This window comes from Macaca thibetana, chromosome 11 (genome assembly GCF_024542745.1).
Source record: "Macaca thibetana thibetana isolate TM-01 chromosome 11, ASM2454274v1, whole genome shotgun sequence".
NCBI classification, from domain to species: domain Eukaryota; kingdom Metazoa; phylum Chordata; class Mammalia; order Primates; family Cercopithecidae; genus Macaca; species Macaca thibetana.
Window position 1 is genome coordinate 108,482,756 of NC_065588.1, and position 13,940 is coordinate 108,496,695.

Genomic DNA, 13,940 nt, shown 5'->3' on the forward strand with positions numbered 1-13,940 from the left:
CTATATCCTCATGAAAGAATGGTACCATCAAGACCCACTTTAATTCAGTGGGGTCAATTTCAGTTCAGCAAAAAAGCCATGCCAAGGAGACTAAACACAATTTAATAAGACCAATGGTCATAATATGCGGTAATAGTAGGAAAAAAGAGGGGAAAAAAAAGACTGATGGTCAATAACATAAAAACCCAATTTTTACTTTTGCTTTATTTATTTATTTATTTATTTATTTATTTATTTATTTAGAGACAGAATCTCGCTCTGTCGCCAGGCTGCAGTGCAGTGGCGCGATCTAGGCTCACTGCAACCTCCACCTCCTGGGTTAAGCAGTTCTCCTGCCTCAGCCTCCTGTGTAGCTGGGACTACAGGCACGTGCCACCATGCCCAGCTAATTTTTGTATTTTAGTAGAGACGGGGTTTCACCATGTTGGCCACAATGGTCTTGATCTCTTGACCTCATGATTCGCCCGCCACGGCCTCCCAAAGTGCTGGGATTACAGGCGTGAGCCACTGCGCCCAGCCAAAAAACCCAATCTTTAAATGGACAAAAGACTTTGGAGGAATAAATATTCCTCCAAAGAAGATATACAAATGGCCAATAAGCACATGAAAAGATGCTAAGCATCATTAGTCATTAAGGAAATGCACAAATCACAATGAGGTACCACTTCATATCCACAAAGATGGCTATAATCAGAAAAACGGAAAATAACAAATGTTGGCGAGGATGTAGAGAAAATAGAACCATTATACTTAGGAGATGAGAACGTAAAATGGTATGGCCACTTTGGGAAACAGTTTAGCAGTCCCTCCGAGGGTAAACATATACTTACCATATGACCCCGCAATTCCACTCCTATGTATGCGCCCATAGTATGAAAAATGTCCACACAAAACTGATATACGAATGTTCGTAACAGCATTATTCAAAATAGCCAAAAAGTAGAAACAACTCAAATGTCCACCAACTTATGAATGGATAAACAAAATGGGATATTATCTACACAATGAAATATAATTCAACTATAAAAAGTAATGAAGTACTGATTCATGCTGTAATATGGATGAACCTCAAAAACATTATGTTAAGTTTAAAAAACAGTCACAGACTCGCTCCATCCTGCCAACGTGTGAAGATGCCTGCTTCTCCTTTGCCTTCTGCTATGATTGTAAGTTTCCTAAGGCCTCCCCAGCAATGTGTAACTGATGGATAGAACAACTTGCAACCAATGAAAAAGAGCTGGATCTGGTGTCAAGAGACTTGGACCACATCACTTCACCTGTCTGAGCCTCAGTAACCACGTAGTGATTCCATGGCTAAAGACTGAGAAAGATCTAGGATCATTGGTGTCCAGTAACAAATGCACATTTGCAAGCACTAAGGAGAAAACCTCATTCCATGTACTTTCTTCCTGGAGACCAAGCCCACTACAGCAAGGAGTATCCACAAGCGAGGGTGGAATTGTGCATGAGTAGAGAACACTCTCCATCTCTTCTCACATCATACAGCTCTCCAGTTGACACAATCCTCAACTATATTTACATAGAGGGAAAAATGATTCTATATTTATATAGAACTCTCCATAATGTGTCAAGTGTCCTCACACTATCCTATGTGGTAGGTATAATCATCTGCACATTTTTTTAAATGGGAAAGTTGAGGCTTTGAATGATTAATTTTCCCAAGATAATAGTTACTAAAAGGAAGAAACAAGATTTTTACATGTCTGTCTACTTTTATAGCTCCTCCTGATTTTATTCATAGCTCAGCCACCATAATATGCACAGAATGAGACAAAATAATAAGTGGTATTTTGCTACTATCAAGTAAAATCAAAAATTAAAAATCAAGCAAATAAACAAACAAAAAAGCAGTCATAAAAGGCTGTATGTTGTATAATTCCATTTACATGAAAAGTAGAGTACAGGTAACTCCACAGAGACAGAAAGTAGATTGGTAGATGCCAGGGGTCAGGGAGTAGGAGAGCAACTGTTGATAAGTATGAGGTTTCTTTTTGGGGTGATGGGTAGATTAGTGGTAACGACTGCACAACTCTGTGAACTTATTAAAAACCACTGAATTGTATATTTTAAACGGGTAAAATTTATGGTGTGTGAGTTATATCTCAATAAAGCCACCGTCCCCAGCCTGAGGAACATTTTTTTAATTCTATACTTTATCCCATTTAATTATGTGTCCACTCTGAAGCCAAAATTACACTGCTTTAATTACTGTAGTGTGCCTCCTTATACAAATATATGTATATTTTAAAATATTAATACATTTTTCCACATCTGCTTTTCTATGTCTTATGCTTAGTATTTTGTATATGTGTCCTAAAATGGAGGTGTTTTGCATACGTATTTTAATAGCTTTGAAATTCTATCCGCAGGGCGTGGTGGCTCATGTCTGTAATCCCAGCACTTTGGGAGGTCAAGGTGGGTGGATCACCTGAGGCCAGGAATTCGAGACCAGCCTGGCTAACATGGTGAAACGCCATCTCTACTAAAAATAAAAAAATTAGCTGGGCATGGTGGCATGTGCCTGTAATCTCAGTTACTAGGGAAGCTGAGGCAGGAGAATCACTTCAACCTGGGAGGCAGAAGTTGCAGTGGGCTGAGGTCATGCCACTGCACTTCAGCCTGGGCGACAGAGCAAGATTCCATCTAAAAAAAAAAGAAATTCTATCACAGTGAGTAGATCTCTTGCTATCAAGAGATCTAGATATCATCAGTAAATAATGTGACAAAATATTATTTTGTTTCCTAAAACTTTGTTGAACTGATTATTTCTATTAATTTTACAGGACAATAGTTTTCAAAAACTATACTAATATGTCATCCACAAAAAATTATATTGTTAAATCTTCCTAGCCTATATTGATAATTGGTATTTTTTGTTATCAGAGAGCTATTGCAAACAGCTATTTAACAAAGTAAGTTTTAAATAATTAATAAGAGAGCCTTAAATTTCAGAGTTTGAGATAAATCGAGGAAAGTGCCACAGGTAAAATTCACTTACTTTTTAAAGATGACAAACCACTTGTTCCACCAAAAAGAGATCGGGTGGCAGAGCTGCCTGATCCCCCTGGAGGAGGCACCAGCATCACCAAGTAGGTGCCACAGGTATATATGGGTGTCTTCCGCAGCATTTTCAGAGGCAGCCCACAGCTAGTATTTGCTGGACAAAGAAATAAAAATGCTAAGTCAAAATACTTGACACAAAAATTAATTTGATTACCAACACAGATTAGGATATAAAGAGGGAGACCCAAACTCAAACTAAGATTTGGAAAACAGATTTCCAGATTAGGAAAACAGAGTAAGAAGTAATAGCTAAGGAAAAAAATAAGTATCTTCTGGCTCCACAGCCTGACCCTGAGCCTCCTATTTATATGGTCTGAACATTTCTTGAATGTGTTCCCAATCCTCAATATACCATCATGCCTCCACAAATTATTTTAAAAAAAAAAACATCCTCACGTGGACTAAATCTCAAAATAAGAGAAGAATCCTACTATTTATTTGCGTTTCCCCTAGAAAACTGATATAGGTTGAGTACATTTATCTGAAATGCTTAAGACCAGAAGTGTTTTGGATTTCAGATTTTTTCAGAATTTAAAATATTTGCATTATACTTAAGAGTTGAGCATTCCTAACTGAAAAATCCAAAATTCAAAATATTCCAATGAACATTTCCTTTGTTTTTTATTTATTTTTACTCATTACATCTGAGATTAGTGAGAGTATTTCCTTTGAGCATCATGTAGGCACTCAAAAAGTTTCAGATTTGGGAGCATTTTAGATCTTTAGATTTGGGATGAACAACCTATATTCTAATCAAGATCTTGGGTTCTTTTTCCATTTTATATAGAACAAATTCTTGAAAGGTTTGTGATATTAAACTCATAACAAACAGCTTTCAACATGAAATTGGCCAAAAATTTCAACCTAATGAAAGCTTTCACAATATCTATCACAAAACAGTTTTATAGCTGTGTAATTTATTATAACCCTTTACATACATTTTTCTTGTTTAAAAGGGTCAATGACATAAACTGTCATTAGGAAATAATTATTGTTTCTAATCAAGAGGTGTAAAATGTACTTTAATCTCCCTTACTGGCATATCTAAAACATGGAGTGAATTTACGGATTTTCTATATACAAGCCTAGCAAGGATTGATTATGTCAACAGAAAATCAATCAGAGTGCTTTACTTAGAAAGCTGTCAGGCTGTAAAATATAACTTATTATCTATAGCCTAGATAGATGAAAATCATTTTTAAATGGTTTAGATTAGAAGAGTGAGTAAAGTGAAACCTAATCTATCTGATATTTGTTTTGAATGTTTGTGCTTCTAAAAAGTTTTATTTTTTTTAAGCTGCAAGCCCCCACCAAGTATATTCTTCATTAAGGACATAAATTCAAGAAGATAAATTTCCACAGGTAAGAAACCTCAAGACAGCAATAACTGGAAAATTAGCAACTTTGTGAGTATAACATTTTCACCAAGATGTTTTTAATAGACATACCCTTACTAACATGGTAATAGGTATTAGTTTATAATGGAATAAAAGCTTTTCTATTTTTTATTTTTTGAGACTGAGTCTCAAAATTGAGTCTCACCATTGTCGGCCTGGGCTGCAGTACAATGGCGCCATCTCGGCTCACTGCAACCTCTGCTTCCTGGGTTCCAGCAATTCTGCCTCAGCCTCCCAAGCAGCTGAGATTACAGGTGCCCGCCATCAAGACCGGCTAATTTTTGTATTTTTAGTAGAGATGGGGTTTCACCATGTTGGCCAGGCTGGTCTTGAACTCCTGACCTCAGGTGATCCACCCGCCTCGGCCTCCCAAAATGCTGGGATTACAGGCGTAAGCCACTGCGCCTGGCCAAAAACGTATAGACACCTTGTATGTTCGCTTACTTTTGAAAAGTTTCTTGGTTTATAACTGGTGAATTTTTAATGTAGCAACATCATGTTAAAGAATCCACAGACTGCTTGAGCCCAAGAGTTTGAGACCAGCCCGGGCAACATAGCAAGACCTCATCTCTTAAAAAAAAAAAAAAAAAGTACAATGAGACCACATGTTTAGAATACAGATACCAGTTTCTACCAATTCCAGTATATGTGCTACTAAAGCGTGCACATTTCTACCAAATTCTAAATATATCCTTGCTTTCTGAGGTCTTGTTTTGATATTATACATATTTTCAATAAGCATTCCTTTAGTATTTCCATTGTTTAGGGTAAGATTTCATTTTCTCCCAAGGGACAAACCCAGATCAGGCCTTCAGCTTGTCATGAAAACGTTTATTTAGGTAACAACAAAAACAGAAACATAAAAGACTATCCTCTAGAAAGTATCTTCTACAGCTGGAATTATCCACTTACCCAAATCACAAAAACTATTAACAATTTTGCCACTTATCTTTGATACAATAGAAGCCTGTGAAAATAAAATACTGTCCTTAAATTCTAATAGGGACTAATAAGTATTTAATTTGGTAGTCTCATAACAAATTAACCATAAATATTTTCTCTTCCTAGCATTTCTAACTATAAAAATAAAGCATAAAATTACACTGAATTCATCAAATGCCTATTAATTCAGATGCAGTTTTCTACATATGGTATCTTTTTCTAGCTTTATCTTTTACTACAGTTCATAGTTTGTTATTAATCCAAATATTTGGTATGTAATCTATAAACTCCACAGAATAATGGTTCTTAATGTTTTGGGGGGTCATAGACAACTCTGAAAATCTGATGAAAATTATGACAGATACATATAAAATGATATCTAAAACTTTGAGGGAGTATGTTAATAACATGTTATTAAACACATTCCCTTAAAGGTGTATCCTGGTTAAGAATTCCAACTTTAAAAGTGCAGAATAGTGTATATAGTATACTACCTTTTATTAAGAAAAGGCAGAAATTATGAACATATAAATTCATCTTTAATTATGCTTGCATAAACACTGGAAGGATAAATGAAAACTAATAAATATAGTTACCTGTGGTGGGGTAGGGTGGGGGCAGAATATAAAATTTACCAACGTGGTGAGAATAAGACTTCTCCGCATATACCTTTTTACATTATTTTGACTTTCAAATTCTGTACATGTATTATCTATTTTAAAACATTAAGTTACAAAAACTAAATGATAAATTCTAAAAAACAAAATATCTACTGTAGAAGGCTTTTCTGTTATTTGCTTGGTCAAGACTGTATTTAGGGAAGATGATGCTAACTTTCAGGTTTTCACATTCACAAAGCATATGTGAAATATGAAATCAACTAATTTATACGAATGGTGACGATGATAAGATGTTTATAGTTTAACATGGGGTTGTTTTGCATTCCTACAGGTTCATATGAATTTATGTCCATAGCCTACAACATGTATTGGTTTGGAATAAAAAGCTGGACAATGACTGGAAGACCAAATAAGGTCAACTATGCAAAGGAAAGGGCTTTGCACAGCATGGAGGAAGTGCACAATAAGACGTAGCTGAACAGAGCTATACAAGGAAACAGATCTGGGAAGCACAGAGTAACATACCTGCTTGATCCTCTTTTAGTGTGTTGGAGATGGTGGAACCAGTCAGGGCAGCAAGGGTTGCTGACGGGGAGGCTCTATACCGAGAAAGTCTACTTAGAAGCATCTCATTAATGCTTTTTGCAGATTCGCCTTCTTTTCTCATTAGAATTGTGCGTTCCTGAAGAGGGTTGGCTACAAATACACCATTTTCAACCTAATATAGAAAAAAAGGAGGTCCTAAAATGATACCTGTTTCCATTTTGTCAGCAAATTTCTACTTGAGGATATTATTGTGAGTAAATCAAAAATATTTCAAAAACTGCACCTGAGTAGATGTACACCTTACAACTTAAATGCGCTATAGAAACTACTACAAACAAAAGAGACTATGATAAGTTTGAGAGCTTTCACTTTTCATAATAGCTATAATGTTTAATAAGTCTATGAAAAGTTGTTGATTAAAATTCCTTATACTGGATTCCACAGGCAGCACTTACTAATTACATGCCTCTGACAGGTTGAAGTCGAACGAGAGGAAAACAAATCAATCAGTCTTTGATTTACTGTTAAGGACAACTACGAGGATAATGTCTCAAAATATCTTCAGTGGCTAAAATCCAAACTCTTTATTAACAGCAGTTAACATTAGCACCAGCTGCTCAGGCCCTGGCAGAGCAAGCCTGGACAAAGGCAGATTTTGCTAAAAATACACATCAACTTCAACTGGATCTTTGCTGGTGCTTTATGGTTCTTTCATTCACCACTTGGTTATTCCCCAGAAAAATCTTTGGAGTGGTGACTCCAAAATTCCTTCACCAATTCTGAGCTTAACTTTTAGCAGACCACCTGGTTTTCTTCTTTCTTCTTCTTTTTTTTTTTTTTTTATTCCACCTGGCTTTCCGTATTGCTAAAAAGATCCAGACCACTTACCATAAGCTTCTCCTACTCACGTCTCTTTCAACTTAAGAATCTTGGGACCCAGCCTCATGTATTATTTCCTTCGTCTTAATTCAGAGGAAAAAGGATTTCACCTCATATTAATGAAGATGAACCCTTCCACTTCTGCCTCATGTCCTGTGCTTCCCTCTGCCTCTTCATCATTAGTGCCTCCCTCTCCATTGACTTCCTTCTCTGTTTTCAAATATTCACAGGTCTTAAACAAAACCTTGGTGGCCCATCGAAATATCATCCCTTTTGTCAAATCTGTCATGGCCCCTTTCTAGATCCAAGAACCAGGCCCCCACCAGCAAAGACAGGCAGGACTGGCTTGCAGTTGTAGGGTGTGGAGATAAAAGGGAATGGGAGTGCAAAATGGCAAATCTTCAGAAGCAAAGGGAAAGCAAAAGAGGAGAGAACAGGGAAAGGTTGGTAACACAGAAGGGGCAAGAGAAAGTGAGTAAACTCAGGAGCACAGCCAGGAAAGATTCCCAAAGGTGGGTGTACTTAGTGGGGGAGTCTTTTAAGATATGCTCACAAATGACAAAGAAAAAGATTTGTTACAGAGTCCAAAAATGCTGCTTCTATTTCCCCATTCCCTGCTTTTTAACCCTTTGCAGTTGGTGGTCTCTGAATTCAGCACCCTCTAATGAGTCGGCAATCTCAATGGTTACCCCAAAACCAGTGACCTTTTCCTCGACTTTCTTGCAGGTCGTGCCATCACTGCCATCCTTCTTGGGATTCTGATTCCTTAGTGTTGGTGGCAGAACACAATCCTGGTTTCTTTTTTTTTTTTTTTTTTTTTTTTGAGACAGAGTCTTGTTCTGTCACTCAGGCTAGAGTGTAGTGGCGTGATCACAGCTCACTGAACCCTCAATCTCCCCAGGCTCAGATGGTTCTCGCACCCCATCCTCTCAAGTAGCTGGGACCACAGGCATGCGCCACCACAACTGGCTAATTTTTGTATTAATGTTTTTTGTAGAGACAGGGTTTTGCCATGTTGCCCAGGCTGGTCTTGAACTCCTGGGCTCAAGCAATCTGCCTGCCTCAGCTTCTCAAAGTGCTGGAATTACAGGCGTGAGCTACCATGCCCAGCCTGGTTTGTTTCTTTTTAACATGAACACTTACCTCTGTGTAAAGTGCTCACTGTGCTGGTGAGTGAAGCCAGCACAGTCCCTGCTTTCCTTCCTGTCTCTCTCTTTGCTGGTCAACATCTTCATTTGCTTAAATGGGACCTTTCCCAAGATTAGACCTAGCCCTGGTGTCCAAGACCTTCATCTGGAATGCTCTATCCCTAGACCTTCCAGAGGCTGGCTCTTTCCTATCATTCAGGTCTCAGTTAAACGTTACCTACCCAAAGAGGCCTGCCCTGGTTGCCAATCTAAAAAAGATTCTTCCCCAGCATCCCCAAGCCACAGCACATCATGCTGTTTCATTATCTACACAGCATTTACTACTCTCTGAAATTATTTTACTCATGAAGTCATTTATTGTTTGCCCTTCTACTTTAACATACCCCAATGAATGCCAACTTCCTGAGAACAGGGATCCACCTGCCTTGTTCACCTTAACATCCCCAGCACTTAGGAGGCATTCAATGAATACTCAATTGCTTGCTGAATAAACAGATGAGGGCCCTCCCCCAAATCCAACTCCGCCTCTCTATGGTGACTCCCACATTTCTATTTACAGACCCAACCTTGCTACTAAGATCTAGTTCTACTTTTCTAACTGCCCCTCACCCTCCCCACCGACATTTCTACTTGAACAGCCTCCTGTCACCTAAAATTCAACACATCCACCTCTTACTTCATTGTCTTACCCCAACTCTCCTACTAGATTAACTTTTAGCAAGCATAGCTCTATTTATGTCGCGCAATTCTAAATATACTCCTTCAAAAGCATCCAAGATAAAAATCAATCCCTTTAAGCTTGGCATTCAAAAGCATTACCCAATCTGGCCCTATGAGAAAATCAATAGATACTTTAAAAACAAACAAAACGCTATATTATTGTATTTGAGTACTATGAAAATACTGCAAAGAAAAACTGATAAAGCACCTGTGTGATACAACTAGGGCTGAAGTTTGCTACAAAATGGTAAATCTGCTGGAAATCCCTACTTCAGCAAAGACACTCTTCAGGGTAAGAAGCTGCTGATTTAGGAAGGAGAGGAAGAGCTGGGAGGAGTGAGAAGCAGCCCAGGTTCCTTCCTGGCAACCACTCTGGTCCAAGTCAATATCATCTCAAGAGAGATGATTAGACCAGTCTCCCAACCTGTCTTCCCACTTCCACGGGCACCCCAATGGTTTACTCTCTGCATAGCCAGTGATCATTTAAAAATGTAAATAAAGCCAGGCACAGTGGCTCACACTTGTAATCCCAGCACTTTGGGAGGCCAAGAAGGGAAGATCGCTTAAGCCCAGGAGTTTGAGACCAGCCTGGGCAACATAGTTTGAGACCAGCCTGTCTCAAACACACACACACACACACATACACACACACAAAAATTATCCAAAGGCAGTGGCATACGCCTGTAGTCCCTGCTGCAAGGGAGGCTGAGGCAGGAGGATCGCCTGAGCCCAGGAAGTCGAGGCTGCAGCGAACCATGATTGCACCACTGCACTCCAGCCTGGGCAACAGAGGGAGATCCTATCCCACCCCACCCCGCCAAAAAAAAAAAGTAAAACCACGTCTTCCCTCATTTAAAACCCTGCAGTGGTTTTCCAACACACTTATGATAAAATTCAAATTACTGACAGGGCTTCACAAGGGCCAATGACTGCTGACCTCCTCAGCAACATCTGCCTCAACTCAACCCTTTCTCACCACATTTTTAGCCACACTCGCCTTCTGTCACACCTCCAAAATACCATGCTTCCTCCTAATGTTGGGCCTTGGTACTTGCTATTCCCTCTTCTTGTGCTACCCATCTGTTGCAGTTTGCCTGGAACTGCAGGTTTCAGCACCAAAAGTTCCATGTCCTGAGCAATCCCTCAGTCTCAAGCAAACTGGGATAGTTGGTCACCCTGTCAGGATGGATGGCTTCTTATCATTCAGGTCTCAGCTCAAATGTCTTTCCTTACAAAGGCCTTATGTGCCCTGCAAGCTAAAGGAGCTCCCCATCTCTACCCCGGGCACTCCCTCTCACATTATCCTCTTTAATTTTCTCCCCAGCATTTATCACTAGCTGAAATTATTTCATTCTTGTTGTTTACTTCTGTACTGTCCCACTTCCCATACTCTAATATAAGCTCCATGAAAACAAAAGCTTATTTACTGGGCTACCCAGATACGGCAATATAGTATAGGCCCTCAATTAATACAGAATGAAGGAAGGGTAGCTTAGTAATCTGGATCATAACTGGAAGGAAATAACAAACCCTTAGGGAGAAGGGGGGAAAGACACCTAGTGTGTCCATTACTACACTGACAATATCTTTAGGAAGTTACATGAGGAGAGAAAAATAGCAGTAAAATTGTCACTAAATCTAACCACTTTAAAAACTGCAGTTTATACAGAGTACATGGGAGCAAAAGACCACTCAGAACAAAACAGATGTGAGGATATTTTTTCAAAAGAGGCTTGAAAAGGTAAAAAAGAGTTATAGGCCGGGTGCAGTGGCTCACACTTGTAATCCCAGTAGGTAGAGAGGCAGAAGCAGGAGAACAGCTTGAGCCCAGGAGTTAGAGACCACAGTGAGACCCCATTCTCTAAAAAAAAAACAAAGAGTTATAGAAGATTCTCAAGCAGAGAATCCAGAGTAGAAGTAGCCAAATCAGGCAGAAAGATTCCATGCCTCAGCTATTTTGTAGTCTTAAAGGCCAGAATTCTGTGTCTAGAGTTTCAGAACGCCTGTTGCTCCAGGTGGGTAGACTGTCACATTGGTGGCCCCTAATGAATGATGCATCCTTGTATTTATGCCCTTGTATAGTCCCCGTCCCACACTGAGTCTGGACTTGGTCATATGCCTTTTTTTTTTCCCACATTAGAAAGCAAGTTGCTGGCCAGGCACGATGGCTCATGCCTATAATCCCAGCACTTTGGGAGGCCAAAGCAGGTGGATCACTTGAGGCCAGGAGTTTGAGACCAGCCTGGCCAATATGGTGAAACCCCATCTCTACTAAAAATACAAAATTAGCCAGGTATGGTGGTTTGCACCTGCAATTCTAGTTACCAAGGCAGGAGAACCACTTGAACCCAGGAGGCAAAGGCTGCAGCGAGCAGAGATCACACCACTGCACTCCAGCCTGGGTGACAGAGCAAGACTCTGCCTCAAAAAAAAAAAAAAAAGAAAAGATGCAGCAGGGGGCGATGGCTCATGCCTGTAATCCCAGCACTTTGGGAAGTTGAGGCAGGTAGATTGCTTGAGCCTAAAAGTTCAAGATCAGCCTGGGCAACATGGCAAAACTCAGTCTACACAAAAAATACAAAAATTAGCTGGGCATGGTGGCATGAGCCTGTAGTCCCAGCTACTCAGGGGGCTGAGGTGGGAGGAATGTTTGAGCCCAAAGCAGGGAATTTGTAGTGAGTGAGACAAGATAGTAGCACCACTACACTCCAGCCTGGGCCACAGAGAGACACAATATATCAAAAAAAGAAAGCATGATACAAGCAGAGGCTTGATACCCACTTGTCCTCTTGAAAAGCTCCTTCCTGAAAACCAGCCTCCATGATGTCAAGAGCTTCAGCATAGGTTACTGAATATTAGGTGCCAAGTGGAGAGAGGCCCTAGAGGATAAGAGGCCATCTTCAATGGCACAGCCCAAGCTAAGCTCCCAGTTGAATGAGGCTGCAGATGTGACTTCAGCTTCACCACGCAGAGCAGAAGAACCACCCAGCTGAGCCCCATCAACCTGTAAATCACTGTTGCTTGAAGTTACTTAGCTTGGGGATTGTTCATTGAGTAAAAGTAGATAACTGAAATACCATAAAAGTCAGAGAAATTCTGTGATCCAAATGTTAGAGGTCATTTTATATTAATAATAGTTTGTTAGTTAAGCAGGATAATCTTGACATTCCATTTTGTTACATCATATTCCTAAATATATGTCTTCTCTTTTCTTCTTTTTCTTTTCTTCTTGAGACAGGATCTTGGTGTGTCACCCAAGCTGGAGTGCAGTGGCATGATCATGGCTCACTGCAGCCTTGACCTCCAGGGCTCAAATTATCCTCCCACCTCATGCTACTTAGTAGCTGAGACTACAGGTGTGAACCTCCACACCTGGCTAATTAAAAAATTTTTTTTTGTAGAAACGGGGTCTCACTATGTTGCCCAGGCTGGCCTAAATATATTTCTATAGTCTGCCTTTTATAACAATTAGTTATCTAATTCCATGCTTAGTTAATAAGATATCATTTTGAGAGGTAAGCATGGCTAGTTAGATTCTGCTCTCTGATCTTAGTCATTTCAATCCATTAGTTTTCCCTGAGTCTTAGGTACCAAGAGATCTATTTGGTATAATAGATTAAACTAAGCTGATTGTTTTAGGAAAAAGTGACATTATGGAGGAATACAGATGGTGTTCCAAGAATTTTTTTAATGTTTAGGTTTTTTTTTTCTAATGATAAAACTAATTTATGGTTACTCTTGGAAATCTTGGTGGGGGGAAGAAAGAAAACTATAAATAAGAAAAGCTACCATTATTCTTTGGTTTTGCTTTGTTTTTGTTTTTTGAGACAGTCTCGCTCTGTCGGCCAGGCTGGATGGAGTACAGTGGCATGATCTTGGCTCACTGCAACCTCCGTCTCCCGGGCTCAAGCAGTTCTCCTGCCTCAGCCTCCCGAGTAGGTGGGAATACAGGCATGTGCCAACATACCTGGCTAATTTTTGTATTTTTAGTAGAGACAGGGTTTCACCATGTTGGCCAGGCTGGTCTTGAACTTCTGACCTTAGGTAATCCTCCTGCCTCGGCCTTCCAAAGTGCTGGGATTATAGGCATAAGCCACCACACCCGGCCTATTCTTTCTTTTTAAGGGGATAATCAGTTAATGTTTTAAGTTCTAGCATTTAAAGAAATCAGGCCAGGCACAGTGGCTCACGCCCTTAATCCCAGCACTTTGAGAGGCCGAGGCTGGTGGATTGCTTGAGCTCAGGAGTTTGAGACCAACCTGAGCAACATCGTGAAACCCCATCTCTACAAAAAACACCAGAATTAGCCCAGCAAGGTGGCATGTGCCTGTGGTCCCGGCTACTTGGGAGGCTAGGTGAGAGGAACACTTGAGCCCAGGAGGCTGAGGCTACAGTAAGCCATCATCACACCACTGCACTCCAGCCTGAGTGACAGAGTGAGAGCTAGTCTCAAAAAAAAAAAATCAATCAATCAATCAATCATAGGCTCTAGAAAATAATTTTTTTAATTAGCTGGTCATGGTGGCAGGTGCCGGTGGTCCCAGCTGTGAGGGAGGCGGAGGTGAGAAGATCGCTTGAGCCTGCAAGGTTCTAGGCTGCAGTGA

At 40.0% G+C, this 13,940-nt stretch overlaps 1 protein-coding gene across 8 annotated transcripts in view; it reads right to left on the minus strand.

Moving 5' to 3' along the window:
• HECTD4 (HECT domain E3 ubiquitin protein ligase 4) overlaps positions 1 to 13,940 on the minus strand; it is a 224,645-nt gene that overhangs the window by 116,782 nt on the left and 93,923 nt on the right. For all 8 annotated transcript variants that reach the window (XM_050749617.1, XM_050749618.1, XM_050749625.1 and 5 more), the window contains exons 8-9: positions 6,569 to 6,761; positions 3,020 to 3,178 (exon numbers count right to left, since the gene is read on the minus strand). In XM_050749617.1, coding sequence (XP_050605574.1) covers positions 3,020 to 3,178; positions 6,569 to 6,761 — 352 coding nt within the window. The remainder of the gene's footprint in view (positions 1 to 3,019; positions 3,179 to 6,568; positions 6,762 to 13,940) is intronic.